Raw genomic sequence first — 16,968 nt, 5'->3', positions numbered from 1 at the left:
CACAACTTTGGACTTCTAAGCCTTTCATAGGAGATTTTCTCTGGTGATATCTTTCTGTGCCTTTGCTTATTGAGCTTTTCTTCAGGTGAGAATGCATCTTAGATTTATCCTTTAGTTTTCCAGGACTTTTGTTTTTCTGCAGTTAGTGCAAAGTTTTGAGTTGTTCCATTTGCTCCCAACATGTTGGAATGTGTTGGGTGTAGTTCAGTAGGTCTGGTAGGTCTTCAGTAGGTCTTGTGTAATTCAAAGGTAAGTGTTTTTGAATTACTATAAACTATGTACTGAAGGACAGTAAAGATCCAAGCTAGGAGCTGTTCTCCATGCTTGCTTTTACACATGGCTCTGTCCAACGCTATACTGACCCATAGAGTATGTGTTCTCTTACATCATAGTGTGGGCAGTATTACATTCAGTCACACGTTAACCCTTAGATAAAAACAAATTACTGCAAAATCTGAAACAAAATCAGAAAATGCTGGAAAAACTCAACAGGTGTGCCAGCATCTGTGGAAAGAGAACACAGCTAACACGGAGTCTGGATGATTCTTAGTCCTTTTATATGCCAAATTCTTAAACCACAAACACCACATCTCAAATCCCTCTTCTTTTTCAAAACCTTTAGTTCGCTTGTCCCCCATGCTGTATTGGCTGAACCAAAATTTCCTCAAATTGAATAATGCACAGACTGAAATTTTCAGGGCCACCACAAATTCTGTTCCATGGTCATCAACTTCACTCCTCTGCTGTACAACTGTGTTAAGTTGAAATATTTGCAAATTTGGGACCAAATGTTTTGCTTGGATGTGCAAGTGCTTTTTGGTGCATGTACAACAAAACTTAGGCTCAGATTTTTGGGAAGTCATTATAATGCCATACCTTATTGAGAATGGTGCCTGAATCTCAAAGTCTTGACCATGTCTAGCATGAATCATTTTCACCATGGGTGTGGGAAACAGGTGCAGGATGGATTTCGCACATGGGCATTTCAGCACATTTAAAAGTGCTGCTGACCACAAGCAGAAGTAAATTTCTTTATTGGCATTTCCACAACCACCTAGTGTCCCTTCCAATTTTGTGCAAAAATTGTAAAGCCAGCCTTAGGTCTTTGGTGAGGTCAGGAACCCTTTAGGAGAGCACAAAAGTTTGATGAAATACCATAGATGTTCACCCATTCCAAACATATAGTTGACATCCTTACCGTTGCTAAAACAGTATCAACAACTACACAGCACATCAAAAATAGCTAACATGCACACAATACACAGCCATTCTATGTTTATCTCCCTTATCAATGCATTGACAGTTCTCTTTTAATACTTAGGAATATCTACAAATGATAGAAACTAAATGTGAAAAATGATTACAAATAATGGTGAAGCAGCTATAAATTAACCATATATGTTTTTGCCTCCTCATGTATGCAAAGCCTTGCACAGCTTAAGGTATAGTAACATTCTACTCTACTTACACTGGGATGTTTTCATAGGCATCTTCAAATTGGTCCTATAAAACAAAAAGGATAATAATGTCCCTCTAGTGGCTGGTTAAGCTAAAGAAACTGATAACTTGAAGATTATAATTCACAATTTATCTGTGGAGGAAAAACATTACATACATTTTCAGATGATTCTATTGTCAGTTTTATATTTGAATTTAAACTGTAAATTACTGCGCTTCACAAAATAGGTTAAGTCACAGAGCAATGGCTAAATTTATCCCCTCCCTGAAAATACAATAAGTGGTATGAAAAGAGAGAAAAAAATGCTAACTGCATACATCATACAGTGATTGAGAGAGAAAACTGATGCAATTGGCACTGCTTTATTTAAATTTTGACTTGGGTTTAAAAACAATAAAAACATTCTGTTTAGGTTATTGCATTTGAATTGACATAGATCAAAAGGCCATCAGAGAACTGTCATATCAACATTCAAAAGAGATTAACATAATGTTTTGCAACTTAATTTGAGTTATCTGCCCCTTTCCACCTCTCCAATATGTTGCCAAGAGCTAAGTTACAGACCTGTTCTTAAAGACAGCTATGACAATTGTCACAAAATTGTAGATGCTATTAAAATGAATTTATTTCTGCACAAGTAAAATCAAGTCCCGACAGCAACTAAGAGAAAGGGAAGAATCGGGAACAGGGTGTTAGAACATAAGAACATAACATAAGAACATAAGAAATAGGAGCAGCAGTAGGCCATCTGGCCCTTCGAGCCTGCCCTGCCATTCAATAAGATCATGGCTGATCTGTCGTGGCTCAGTTCCACATTCCCGCCCTCTCCCCATAACCCTTAATCCCCTCTCTTATCAAAAACCCATCAACCCGCGTCTTAAAAATATTTAGCGAGGTAGCCTCCACCACTTCAATGGGCAGAGAATTCCAGACATTCACCACCCTTTGAGTGAAGAAATTCTTCCTCAACTCCATTCTAAACTGCTCCCCCTTTATCTTGAGGCTGTGCCCCCTAGTCCTACTGTCCTTTCTGAGCGGGAAGAGTCTCTCCACCTCTATCCTATCCATCCCATTCATCATCTTATACGTCTCAATGAGATCTCCCCTCATTCTTCTAAACTCTAACGAGTACAAGCCTAGTTTATTCAGCCTCTCCTCATAGCTCAACCCCCTCAACTCCAGCATCAGCCTAGTAAACCTCCTCTGCACTCCCTCCAAGGCCAAAATATCCTTGCGTAAGTACGGCACCCAAAACTGCACACAGTACTCCAGCTGCGGCCTCACCAATGCCCTATATAGCTGCAGCAAGACCTCCCTACTTTTATATTCAATCCCCCTCGCTATGAAGGCCAGCATCCCATTCGCCTTCCTGACCACCTGCTGCACCTGCAATCTGGGTTTTTGAGACTCATGCACAAGGACCCCGAGGTCCCTCTGCACCGTCGCCTGCTGCAGTTTTTCTCCACGTAAGTAATACTCCTTCCTACCATTATTCCTACCAAAGTGGACCACCTCGCACTTGCCAACATTAAATTCCATTTGCCATTTCCTGGCCCATTCGCCCAGCCCATCTAGATCCTTCTGTAGACTCTCCACACCCTCCGCGCAACTTGCCGTTCCACCAATCTTGGTGTCATCAGCAAATTTCGACACCCTACACTCGGTTCCCTCCTCCAGGTCATCTATATAAATGGTAAATAGCTGAGACCCCAGCACCGACCGCTGGGGCACTCCACTAGCCACCAACCGCCAATCCGAATAGCACCCATTGACCCCCACTCTCTGCCTCCTATTTGACAACCAGTCCTCTATCCACGCTAACACCCTACCCTCAACTCCATGTCCCCTGACCTTCTGCAATAACCTCTTGTGAGATACCTTGTCAAACGCCTTCTGAAAATCAAGGAAGACCACATCCACCGGCTTTCCTCTATCCACCGCCCTAGACACATCCTCATAGAACTCCAGTAAATTTGTCAGACACGACTTCCCCTTAACGAAACCGTGCTGCGTCTGCTCTATCAAGCAATTCCCCTCAAGATGCCTCGCTATTTCCTCCTTAATGACGGATTCTAACATTTTACCTACAACAGACGTTAAACTAACCGGCCTATAATTTCCCGCCTTTCGCCTGGCGCCCTTCTTAAACAACGGCGTAACATTAGCCGCTTTCCAATCTTCCGGCACTTCCCCGGAATCCAGCGACGTCTGGAAAATAACCACCAAGGCATCCACTATCACCTCTGCCATTTCTTTCAGAACCCTCGGATCCTGGGGACTTGTCCACAATCAGCCCCTCCAGTCTGTCGAGCACCGCCTCTGTAGTAACAGTAATGTCATCGAGACCCTCCAGTCCTACCACCTTTCCATCTCTAACACCCGGCAAATTATTCACGTCCTCCTCCGTGAAGACCGAAACAAAAAAGTTATTCAAGACCTCAGCCATTTCCCCATCCCCTACCACTAAGTCCCCCTTCTCATCCTCTAAGGGTCCAACGTTCACCCGAGCCAGCCTCTTCCTTTTTATATATTTATAAAAACTCTTGCTCTCCTTTTTTATATTAAGCGCTAGCCCGGCTTCATAGTTTCTCCTACCCTTCTTTATCAATTTCTTTGTCAATCTTTGTTGACATTTAAACCTCTCCCAAACCTCTTCTCGCCCACTACTCTTAGCTACTCTAAACGCCTCCGCTTTTAATTTAACACTTTCCTTCACCTCCTTCGTTATCCACGGATTATTGCCTCTCCTCCTACGGTCCTTTTTAACCATCGGAATAAATTTCTGCTGAGCACCAAGAAAGATCTCCTTAAAGATCCTCCACTGCTCCTCAGCAGACCTACCTTCCAACGCGCTCCCCCAGTCCACATTCGCCAATTCTTCTCTCATCCTACCGTACTCCCCTGTGTTCAAACAAAGGACGCGTGTCTGGGAACCCACTTTCTCCTCCTCCACCTGCACCAGAAACTCTACCATACAATGATCACTCTCCCCAAGAGGATCCTTCACCAGTAGGTCCCTGATTCTACCCGCCTCATTACATAGCACCAGATCCAAGATAGCTCGCTCCCTCGTCGGCTCCAACACACACTGTTCCAGGAAACTATCCCGGCAGCATTCCAAGAACTCCTCCTCGAGCCCACCGCATCCAACATGGGTCGACCAATCAATATGCAGATTGAAATCCCCCACAATTACGGCCGTCCCATTCCTGCACGCCGCACTTATTTGCGCGTTAACAGCCCGCCCCACCTCCAGATCATTATTCGGGGGCCTATAGACGACACCCACCAGCGTCTTCCTCCCTTTGCTGTTCCTAATCTCTACCCACAACGATTCCACTTTCTGCTCTTTGGCTCCAATATCATCCCTTGCTACCACCCTGATGCTATCCTTAATCAGCAGAGCTACGCACCCCCCCCTTTTTCCTCCCGCCTATCCTTCCTAAACACTTGATACCCCTGGACATTCAGCTCCCAGTCCCTGTCACCTTGCAGCCACGTCTCTGTAACAGCCACCAGATCATATCCATTTGTGCTGATCTGCGCCACCAGCTCATCCACTTTATTCCGAATGAGGGGAGTATGGTAGGATGAGAGAGGAATTGGCGAATGTGGACTGGGGGAGCGTGTTGGAAGGTAGGTCTGCTGAGGAGCAGTGGAGGATCTTTAAGGAGATCTTTCTTGATGCTCAGCAGAAATTTATTCCGATGGTCAAAAAGGACCGTAGGAGGAGAGGTAATAAGCCGTGGATAACGAAGGAGGCGAAGGAAAGTGTTAAATTAAAAGCAGGGGCGTTTAGAGTAGCTAAGAGTAGTGGGCGAGAAGAGGATTGGGAGAGGTTTAAATGTCAACAAAGATTGACAAAGAAATTGATAAAGAAGGGTAGGAGAAACTATGAAGCTGGGCTAGCGCTTATAATAAAAAAGGATAGCAAGAGTTTTTATAAGTATATAAAAAGGAAGAGGCTGGCTAGGGTGAACGTTGGACCCTTAGAGGATGAGAAGGGGGACTTAGTGGTAGGGGATGGGGAAATGGCTGAGGTCTTGAATAACTTTTTTGTTTCGGTCTTCACGGAGGAGGACGTGAATAATTTGCCGGGTGTTAGAAATGGAAAGGTGGTAGGACTGGAGGGTCTCAATGACATTACTGTTACTAGAGAGGCGGTGCTCGACGGACTGGAGGGGCTGATTGTGGACAAGTCCCCAGGACCGGATGGAATGCATCCGAGGGTTCTGAAAGAAATGGCGGAGGTGATAGTGGATGCCTTGGTGGTCATTTTCCAGACGTCGCTGGATTCCGGGGAAGTGCCGGAAGATTGGAAAGCGGCTAATGTTACGCCGTTGTTTAAGAAGGGCGCCAGGCAAAAGGCGGGGAATTATAGGCCGGTTAGTTTAACGTCTGTTGTAGGTAAAATGTTAGAATCCGTCATCAAGGAGGAAATAGCGAGGCATCTTGAGGGGAATTGCTTGATAGAGCAGACGCAGCACGGTTTCGTTAAAGGGAAGTCGTGTCTGACAAATTTACTGGAGTTCTAAGAGGATGTGTCTGAAGCGGTGGATAGAGGAGAGCCGGTGGATGTGGTCTTTCTCGATTTTCAGAAGGCGTTTGACAAGGTACCTCACAAGAGGTTATTGCAGGAGGTCAGGGGACATGGAGTTGAGGGTAGGGTGTTAGCGTGGATAGAGGACTGGTTGTCAAACAGGAGGCAGAGAGTGGGGGTCAATGGGTGCTATTCGGATTGACGGTTGGTGACTAGTGGAGTGCCTCAGGGGTCGGTGCTGGGGCCTCAGCTATTTACCATTTATATAGATGATCTGGAGGAGGGAACCGAGTGTATGGTGTCGAAATTTGCTGATGACACCAAGATTGGTGGAACGGCAAATTGCGCGGAGGGTGTGGAGAGTCTGCAGAAGGATCTAGATAGGCTGGGCGAATGGGCCAGGAAATGGCAAATGGAATTTAATGTTGGCAAGTGCGAGGTGGTCCACTTTGGTAGGAATAATGCTAGGAAGGATTATTACTTACGTGGAGAAAAACTGCAGCAGGCGACGGTGCAGAGGGACCTCGGGGTCCTTGCGCATGAGTCACAAAAACCCAGCTTGCAGGTGCAGCAGGTGGTCAGGAAGGCGAATGGGATGCTGGCCTTCATAGTGAGGGGGATTGAATAGGGAGGTCTTGCTGCAGCTATATAGGGCATTGGAGAGGCCGCAGCTGGAGTATTGTGTGCAGTTTTGGGCGCCGTACTTACGCAAGGATATTTTGGCCTTGGAGGGAGTGCAGAGGAGGTTTACTAGGCTGATGCCGGAGTTGAGGGGGTTGAGCTATGAGGAGAGGCTGAATAAACTAGGCTTGTACTCGTTAGAGTTTAGAAGAATGAGGGGAGATCTCATTGAGACGTATAAGATGATGAATGGGATGGATAGGATAGAGGTGGAGAGACTCTTCCCGCTCAGAAAGGGTAGTAGGACTAGGGGGCACAGCCTCAAGATAAAGGGGGGACAGTTTAGAACGGAGTTGAGGAAGAACTTCTTCACTCAAAGGGTGGTGAATCTCTGGAATTCTCTGCCCGTTGAAGTGGTGGAGGCTGCCTCGCTAAATATTTTTAAGACGCGGGTTGATGGGTTTTTGATAAGAGAGGGGATTAAGGGTTATGGGAGAGGTCGGAAACATGGAACTGAGCCACGACAGATCAGCCATGATCTTATTGAATGGCGGGGCAGGCTCGAGGGGCCAGATGGCCTATTCCTGCTCCTATTTCTTATGTTCTTATGTTCTTATGAATGCTTGGTGCACTCAGATAAAGTGCCTTCATCCCAGCCTTCACCTGGACCCTATTTCCCGGAACGCCACCAACCATACTCACACTCCCCACACCCTTTATTATTGGGACATCCTTGGCCTCTACCCTTACCTGTACCCTCTCCCTAACTTTAGGCCTCGTAATGTCACCTACCCTCACACCCTCCTCGTCCCCTAATTAGTTTAAAGCCCTGTCTACAGTCCTCTTTACACGATTCGCCAGGACTCTGGTCCCAGCACGGTTCAGACCAACCCCATCCCGCCCGAACAGGTCCCACCTACCCCAATACTGATGCCAATGCCCCATAAATTCAAACCCATTCCTCCCACACCAATCCCTGAGCCACCCATTCACTTCCTTAATCCTGTCAACCCTATGCCCGTCTGCACTCGGTTCAGGCAGTAGCCCAGAGATAACCACCTTGTCGGTTCTACTTTTTAATTCCATTCCCAGCTTTTCATACTCCCTCCCCAGATCCTCAGTTCGCATTTTGCCTATGTCGCTGGCACCCACATGTACCACAACGACCGGATTCTCACCCTCCCACTCCAGGTTCCTCTGCAGCCCAGATGCGACATCCTGGACCCGAGCACCAGGCAGACAACACACCCTTCTGTGCACTCTGTCATTGTGACAAAGGACAGTGTCAATACCCTTCACCCCACTATCTCCAACTACTACTACGTTCCTTTTCACCTTCTCTTTGCCTATGTCCTGCTGCATCACTGTACCGTGTGCAGTTTGCTCACCGACCTCACCTCCCTCGTCCTCGTCCACACTGGGAGCAAGAATCTCAAACCTGTTATGCAGTTTGAGAGGCTGAGGCCTCCGCTCCCCACCCCCCTTCCTCCTCTCCCCACCCCCCTTCCTCCTCTCAGCAGCCCCCTCTTGTTCCTGACCGTTAGAGTTAGCCAGTCTAGGGGGGGTGGATGTCACTTGCACCCCATTGACAATGGCACCCTCTCTCCCCCTGATGAGCCTCAGTGTCTGTAGCTCAGAGGCCAGCTCATCTACCTTGAGCTGGAGCTCCTCCAGCAACCTGCACGTAAGTTCTTTGCATCTTATAGGAATAAGTGTGTTGTGATTTAGGAAGCAGCTTAGACACAGATGAGGTGTTGAAGAAGCATCAGCAAGAGAGTTGCAACCATCTCCAGGAACTAGTTCAGCCAGAGATTAGGGGCTGAAAGCAGCAGCAGAGTGGAGAGAGAGGCAACCATCTTTAGGAAACAGCTTAATTAAAGCCAGTTGTTCAATATATTGTTTCTTTCGCTGAATCAAGTACCATTCCCAAGTCCTGGTCACATAAATTGAATGGTAATCACTGGTTAAATTTGAGTTTAGGATTATCGTTTGGGAAACTGGATCTCAGTAGAGTTTAGGATTATAGAGTAAACAAATACTTTGGGTTTTCAGTCTCAGAGTTGAGACTGAGGGTAAAGCGCTTATTGTTATTATGCTGCAATATAAAATTGTTCTTTGCAGTGTTTTATTATCTTTCTTCTGCTTTAATAAATACTGCTATTTGTGGTTTGAAGAAAGAGAAGTCAGAGTTCTCACTGTTTCCACAAACGTTTCTTACTAATATCCAAAAAACAATACACCGTACAAAACAAGCATTTCAGGTTGGAACCACTTTAGCACATAATATCACTGACATTTCGTAAGACAATAGATCCTCTTACTGCAAGCACAAGAGTTATAGAAAATGACAAACAACAAGCACACTTTGAGAAAAAGAGACTTTAAAACTGGTAACACTGCAAATCATAAACCACAGTCCCCCTGTATGAGGCAGGAGAATTTACTTGAAGGCTGAAACAAATACAAGCTTCTTATCTGTTAATTCATAGCTGAGACAACGGGCTAGATTTTTGTGTCAGGCCATTTGCTGCCTGCAAAGGCCCAAGCCCATCTCTGCCCACATGGCCATATTTTCATCACCAGAGCAGGAAAGTTCTATTTAATGTTCAAGTTAATTCATTTGTAACTGAATTCTAACCAATTTAGTCTGCATTTTATCTGGATTACCCTTTCCTTCCTTAAGGTTCAATATCGCAACTATCTCTGCTTTTTGGCACCTACTTTTAAATCTGTTTCTGCCATTGTTTATAAATTACAGAAGTCACCAAAGATCCTTAGGCAGCACCTACCAAATCCAAAAAAGTCAGTGAGAGTCATAGCTGACATGCTAAATTTCCTTAGTCTTCTGAGAAAGTAGAGGCATTGGTGGGCTCTCTTAACTATAATGTCGGCATGGGGGTACCAGGACAGGTTGTTAGTGATCTGGACACCTAATAACTTGAAGCTCTTGACCCTTTCTGCTTCGTCCCCATTGATGTAAACAGGGGCATGTTCTCCTTTATGCTTCCTGAAGTTGATGACAATCTCCTTCGTTTTGTTGACAGAGGGAAAGATTATATTTGGCTCATCGAGTCTGCACTGACCACAATCCCACCCAAGCCCCATAACCCCATGCATTTATTCTAGCTGGTCCTCCTGAGACTAAGGGGCAATTCAGCATGGCTAATCTACCTAACTCACACATCTTTGGACTGTGGGAAGAAACTGGAGAAAACCCACTCAGACACAAGGAGTTAGTGCAAACTCCTTTCTTTGTTCTTTGGGTAGAGGGTTTTAGTTCGGTGCAGGTTTGGAGGGTCGAAAGGCCTGTTCCTGTGCTGTAAATTTCTTTGCTCTTCTTTGTTTTTTGTTCCACACAGACAGTGGCCCAAGCCAGGAATCAAACCTTGGTCTCTGCCATTGTGAGGCAACAGTACTAACCATTGTGCCACCAGGCTGACTTCAGTCATTGGCAAGAGTTTAAAGTATTAAAGATGCGATCACGGAGAATTTGGAAGTGCACGATAAAATAGCACTGAGTCAGCACGGCTTCATCAAGAGGCAGTCATATCTAACAAATCTGTTAGAATTCTTTGAGGAAGTAACAAGGAAGTTAGATGAGGAGAACCAGTGGACATGATTTATTTAGATTTCCAAATGGCCTTTCACAAGGTACCGCATAGGAGACTGTTAGATAAACTAAGAGCCCTTGGTGTTAACAGTAAGGTCCTGACATGGATAGAGGATTGGCTGACTGGTAGGAGGCAGAGACTGGAGATAAAAGGGTCTTTTTCAGGATGGTAGCCGGTGACTAGTAGTGTGCTTCGGGGTCAGTGCCAGGACCACAATTTTTCACAATATATATTAACGATTTGGAAGGAGGAACTGAAGGCACTGTTGCTGAGTTTGCAGATGATACAAAGATATGTAGAGGGACAGGTAGTATTGAGGAAGCAGGGGGGCTGCAGAAGGATTTGGGCAGGTTAGGAGAGTGGGCAAAGAATGGAATACAACATGGAAAATGTGAGGTTATGCACTTTGGAAGGAGGAATGAAGTCATAGACTATTTTCTAAATGGGGAAATGCTTAGGAAATCAGAAACAAAGGGACTTGGGAGTCATTGTTCAAGATTCTCTTAAGGTTAACATGCAGGTTCAGTCAGCATTTAGGAAGGCAAACGCAATGTTAGCATTCATGTCAAGAGGGCTAGAATATAAGAGCAGGGATGTACTTCTGAGGCTGTATAAGGCTCTGGTCAGCCCTCATTTGGAATACTGTGAGCAGTTTTGGGCCCCATATCTAAGAAAGGATGTGCTGGCCTTGGAAAGAGTTCAGAGGAGGTTCACAAGAATGATCCCTGGAATAAAGAGCTTGTCTTATGAGGAACGGTCGAAAACTCTGAGTCTGTACTTGTGGAAGGATAGAAGAATGAGGGGGGGGATCTTATTGAAACTTACAGGATACTACTGGGTCTAGATAGAGTGAATGTTGAGAGGATGTTTCCAATTGCAGGAAAATCTAGAACCAGAGGGCACAACCTCAGGCAAAAGGGACAATCCTTTAAAACAGAGAAGAGGAGGAATTTCTTCACCCAGAGAGTGTTGAATCTGTGGAACACTTTGCCGCAGAAGGCTGTGGAGGCCAGGTCATTGAGTGTCTTTAAGACAAAGATAGATAGGTTCTTGCTTAATAAGGGGATCAGAGATTATGGGGAAAAGGCAGGAGAACGGGAATGAGAAAAATATCAGCCATGATTGAATGGTGGAACAGACTCGATGGGCCGGGTGGCCTAATTCAGCTCCAATGTCTTATGATGACTAAGTCTTCTGAGGGTAGTGGGGATGTGGGGTGTTTCCCGCTGTAATAGTTGGCAGGAAATCACTCCATATCTTCTGGCCACCACCTCATCAATTATGTAACCAGGGGATTTGTGGCGTTTTCCATGGTGTGGCAGACATGATGGCAGATAGTCTGCCATCGTATCCAGATGCCAAATTGAAAAGGCAACCAATATCACTGACCACTATGGAAGGAAGATTGATGTCCTGAAAAAGACAACGGCCGGAATTTACCGGCCGGTCCGCCATGGGAATCAGAGCGGTTGAGGGACAGAGCATAGGAAGGTCCATTTACCTCAGGCAAGATTTTATAGTTTCAGAAGAGCGAGGCCATAAAATCCTACCTCATGGATTTTCAGGAACATTGAGGCTATAGATAGACCTCCTTAATGACTATGAATTTGGAAGATCAACCAGTAAACGTTGCCGCCACTCACATCTGTAGTGTTCTGGGTTCAGGGTTGCTAGCAGCCTCCTCTCTGAACTCAGGAGTCAGCCCTAAGCATTGTTCATCTGTACCCTGCGTTATTCCAGGTGTGTTTTGGACTGACGTGTTTTCCCACTGCATCACGTAGAATGGGGCATGGGTGGATGATTCCAGTTGGGCTTTCAGCTGTATCGCATTAGCGGGATGCAGATCAGTTTCACACCAGGTAAATTCCGGCCGTTGTCTTTTTCAGGACATCAATCTTCCTTCCATAGTGGTCAGTGATATTGGTTGCCTTTTCAATTTGGCATCTGGATACGATGGCAGACTATCTGCCATCATGTCTGCCACACCATGGAAAACGCCACAAATCCCCTGGTTACATAATTGATGAGGTGGTGGCCAGAAGATATGGAGTGATTTCCTGCCAACTATTACAGCGGGAAACACCCCACATCCCCACTACCCTCAGAAGACTTAGTCATCATAAGACATTGGAGCTGAATTAGGCCACCCGGCCCATCGAGTCTGTTCCACCATTCAATCATGGCTGATATTTTTCTCATTCCCGTTCTCCTGCCTTTTCCCCATAATCTCTGATCCCCTTATTAAGCAAGAACCTATCTATCTTTGTCTTAAAGACACTCAATGACCTGGCCTCCACAGCCTTCTGCGGCAAAGTGTTCCACAGATTCAACACTCTCTGGGTGAAGAAATTCCTCCTCTTCTCTGTTTTAAAGGATTGTCCCTTTTGCCTGAGGTTGTGCCCTCTGGTTCTAGATTTTCCTGCAACTGGAAATTTCCCGATCTGCCATGAGAGGCACTAGTGCTAGATACCATGGGGAATTCACACTGGTGTGAAACCGATTATTTGCACTCCCGCCAAAATCCCTCCCATTGATCCTGCCAGTGGGATAAAATTAGAAAATTGTGAAAATTGAGGCCGCAATATCTCTCAATTTCTAAAAATACATTTTGCTTCAAATAGAGAATTTATTTTTTGATCAAAACTTGTTCTCAGAATGTTGTTGTTTACGCTGCATTTATTGTGGATCCCATGTCTTCCTGAGAAGGTGGCTTTAACAGTGGTCAGCCTTCTTCTTAAACTGCTGTAGTTCAGATGCCGAAAGCACGCTCAGGATGCTTTTCCAGAAGTCATTTACTTGGACACATCTCAAACGAATCCTGAGAACTTTTAACCACATTTCTCTTCCCAATGTGCGACAGAACTCACAATCAGAAAGGCAGTTGTGATTTGTAACCTTTAGGCAAAGGCTCTTACACAAGAGGTACATATTTGTTTTGCTGTTGCTCACTACCATGTAACCCTCCCACAATGTAAACAGTGCACACAGCACAAGCACATCAGACCATTACTTCTTCTTGAAAAGTTCCTACAATTTAAATCTAATATTAGTTTCCCATCCCACAGAGACTCGTCATTTCACTCGGGAACCCTGCAGGTGAAGGCAGCTAATCAGTAAACAGCTCTACAGAAAACACCAAAGTCCTCTTCTGAAACACCAACCAGGTAGCACTCAAGCTTACAAAGTTCAGTATTAGTATTATTCCTTTCTTAAAAACATAAATTGCTCTAGGATATGAATGCTGTTACCCATTTCTCATGCAACTGAATGATTTGCTAGGGAACTTCAGAATGCACTTTAAGAGATAATCACATTGATGTGTGTGTCAAGTCATGACTACACTGTACTACTTACCCTTACAGGAGGTTTTTCATCCTTGTACAGCACTGAACCAGTCTCATTTTTGGACCCCTGCTAATCTCTGCTACCACCTAAGGTAGGGGAGTCTAAAACTAGAGGGCATAGGTTTGAGGTGAGAGGGGAGAGATACAAAAAACTGTCCAGAGGAGCAATTTTTTTCCGCACAGAGGTTGGTGAGTGTCTGGAACAAGCTGCCAGAGGTAGTAGTAGAGGCGGGTTCAATTTTGACCTTTAAAAAGCATTTAGATAGTTACATGGGTACGATGGGTATAGAGGGATATGGGCCAAATGTGGGCAATTGGGATTAGCTTGGGGGTTTTAAGAAAAAAAGGGCAACATGGACAAGTTGGTCCGAAGGGCCTGTTTCCATTCTGTAAACCTCCAAGACTCTATGGCACCTCTGGCAAAGAGAGCCTCCTGCTAACATCATTGGGAAACAGGACCTCCCACCATTCACAGATTACCTGGAGGTGAATCGACAGGGAGGCATTGATGAACCATGGGACCACTCATTGTCTGAGCTAGGGCATAGAAAGTGATCGCAATCAACAGATAGGGAAGTGGCAGCTCTCCAGGGATCGTTGTTTGAGAGTTAAGGAAATGTTGGTGAGAATCCTTGGTGTGAAAAGATGATTCCACCTCAGACCTCTAGATTACTAGTCCAGTAACACATTGAACTGTATAAGCTGTGAATCAAAAGGCTGCTCCAAGTAAACTACAGACTTCTTCCCTGAAAGTTTTGTTATCAATCAGCCCACATCGGAAGTATAAAAATAGCAGCTACTTGGCAACTGGTCTTAAATTTGAAAAAGAGCTAAAACAATGAGCATTCATAACATTGCACATAACAATATGCATTAATACTGTTCGTACTGACTACCAAAGTGGGTCAGTCTTCTTGAATGAAAAGATGTTGTTCAATAAATATGTTTTGTTTTAAATAATTCGGTCATCTGCACCACGATAAATCAAGAGGCTACACTTCACCCACTTGCATACAAGTTCACACAGGCCTCAAGTAAATAGAAAAACTAAATAGATGACCAATAATGCTACGCATGACAGAAGTCAAGTAATTTCATTGTAGGTTACTACAGATTAAACATGGAGTAGGGAAAAGGAGAAAGACAAAGCTAAAAGGGTTAGGAAAAGAATAAGCTGGTAAGCTCCCCTGTAGCTCTGCACAGTCTTAATTTTTAGATAAGGATCCAATTTATTTTTGAATGACTTAATTGACCCTGCCTCCACCACACTCTCAGACAATGCATTCCAGATTCAAACACCTCGAATATGAAAAATTTCCCTCTCACGTCACCCTTGATTCTTTTGCCAATCATTTTAAATCTGGCCCTCTGATTCTCAATCCTTCCAACGATCGGAACTGTTTCTCCCTGTTCACTCTTACTAAGACTCTCGTGATTTTCAATACCTCTATCAAATCTCCTCTCAACCATGGCTTTTCCAAGAAGAACAATCCCAACTTCTCCAATCTATCAATGTAACTGAAGTCTTTCATCCCTCAATCTTTCCTGCACTCCTCTCTAATGTTTTCCCATCCTTCCTAAAGTGTAACCCCAGTACTGGAAACAATACTGCAACTGAGGTTGAACCAGTGTTTCATATAGGTTCAACATAATTTCCTTGCTTTTGTATACTATGTTCCTATTGATAAAACCCAGGATATAGTATACTTTATTAACCATTTTCTCAACCTGTCCTGCCACCTTCAATTATTTGGGCACATGTACACCCAAGTCTTTCTGCTCCTTTTCCCTTTTAGAATTATACCTATGATTTTATAATGTCTCTCTGCATTCTTCCTACCAAAATGAAATACTTCACCCATTGTAGTTCACCCATTGCAGTTGTAAATGCGCCTAGTTTGGGGGCGTTTAAGAGATCCGTGGATAGGTTTATGGACGAAAAGGGATTGGTTTAGGTTAGTGGGTCATTGTTTTGTAACTGGTCGGCGCAACATCGTGGGCTGAAGGGCCTGTTCTGCGCTGTAATGTTCTATGTTCTATGTTCTATATCTATTTTAAATTTCATCTGCCTTTTTACCACCTATTCCACCAACTTACCTGTGCCCTTTTGAGGTTCCACACCATCGTTCTCATGGTTCACAATACTTCCAAGTTTTGAATCATCTATAAACTTTGAAATTGTGCGCTGGATATCAAGGTCTAGGTCATTAATTTCGATCAAGAAGTGCGAAAGTCTTAACACCAATCTCTAGGAAATTCTACTCTAAACTTTCCTTCAGAAAAAAAAATCATCCACCACTACTCTATGTTTGCTGTCACTTAGCAAATTTTGTAATTATGTTGCTACTGTCCTTGGTCATGGCTGGAATTTTCCAGCCATTCACAACCTGCTGCCTCTATAAGCAAGGACGGAGAATTTGGTGCTCAGCCAAACCTCTGTTCACTGCAATGGGAGTAGAGAATGCCACCAACGTGAACAGCAAAAAAATTCCAACCCACAAGTCTGCCATGCAGCACTTTACAAATGTCTTCTAGAGGTTCAATTACATGACAAAGGCATTACTCTCCTTTCAAAAACTCAATTTAAATACAATTTGGCTTTCCTTAATCAACCCATATTTTCCCAAGTGACTATTAATCTTGGCCCAAATTATCATTTCTAAAAACTTCCTTATCACTGAAATTAAACTGACTGGCCTCTAATGCTGGGCCTATCTTAATATCCTTTTTGAACAGTGTGTAACGTTGCAATTCTCCAGTCCACTGGCCTGTGCCTGAGGAAGACTGGAAAATTATGGCCGGTGCCTCCACAATTTCCACTCACAATTTGCTCAGGATCCTTGATTGCATCTCATCCACTCCTGGGTCCTCACCAACTTTATGAACAGAAGTTCCTCCTATCAATTTTAAACATTTTAATTCTCAACTATCTCCTCTTTCATCATTATCTGAGCAGCATCTTCTTCCTTGGTAAAGACGGATGTAAAGTATTTATTTAATACCTTAGCCATGTCCCTGCATTGATGTATTAATCCTCTATGTGGTTCTGGACAGTCCTAATTTCCACATTTAAAAAGCCATGAATGGAACTGTATTTGACAGGTAGTCAAGTGACTTACTCACCACTTGGGAGGTTATAAAAGGCAGGCATATTCTGGCATTTGTCACTTTGGAATATCCTATGGATGTGAGAATCGGTAAAAGAATGCAAATGATTTATTTCTTTGATTTGATTAATTATCATCACATGTATTAACATACAGTGAAAAGTATTGTTTCTTACGCGCTATACAAAGCACAGTGTTCACAGGAAAAGAAACAAGAGAGTGCTATACAGACAAAGCACTATACAGACAAAGCACACCATTCATAGAGAAGGAAACAAGAGAATGC

General features: G+C 44.2%; 1 protein-coding gene across 4 annotated transcripts in view; it reads right to left on the bottom strand.

The window, feature by feature from the left end:
* ttc39b (tetratricopeptide repeat domain 39B) overlaps positions 1-16,968 on the bottom strand; it is a 199,518-nt gene that overhangs the window by 160,105 nt on the left and 22,445 nt on the right. For 3 of the 4 annotated variants that reach the window (XM_080188564.1, XM_080188563.1, XM_080188565.1), the window contains exon 2: positions 1,469-1,503. The exons of the other annotated variant lie outside the window; for it this stretch is intronic. In XM_080188564.1, coding sequence (XP_080044690.1) covers positions 1,469-1,503 — 35 coding nt within the window. The remainder of the gene's footprint in view (positions 1-1,468; positions 1,504-16,968) is intronic. 4 annotated transcript variants of the gene reach the window in all.

Source organism: Carcharhinus amblyrhynchos, chromosome 5 (assembly GCF_965287045.1).
Source record: "Carcharhinus amblyrhynchos chromosome 5, sCarAmb.v2.hapA, whole genome shotgun sequence".
In the NCBI taxonomy this organism is placed as follows: domain Eukaryota; kingdom Metazoa; phylum Chordata; class Chondrichthyes; order Carcharhiniformes; family Carcharhinidae; genus Carcharhinus; species Carcharhinus amblyrhynchos.
This window is presented reverse-complemented; position numbering and strand designations above follow the sequence as displayed.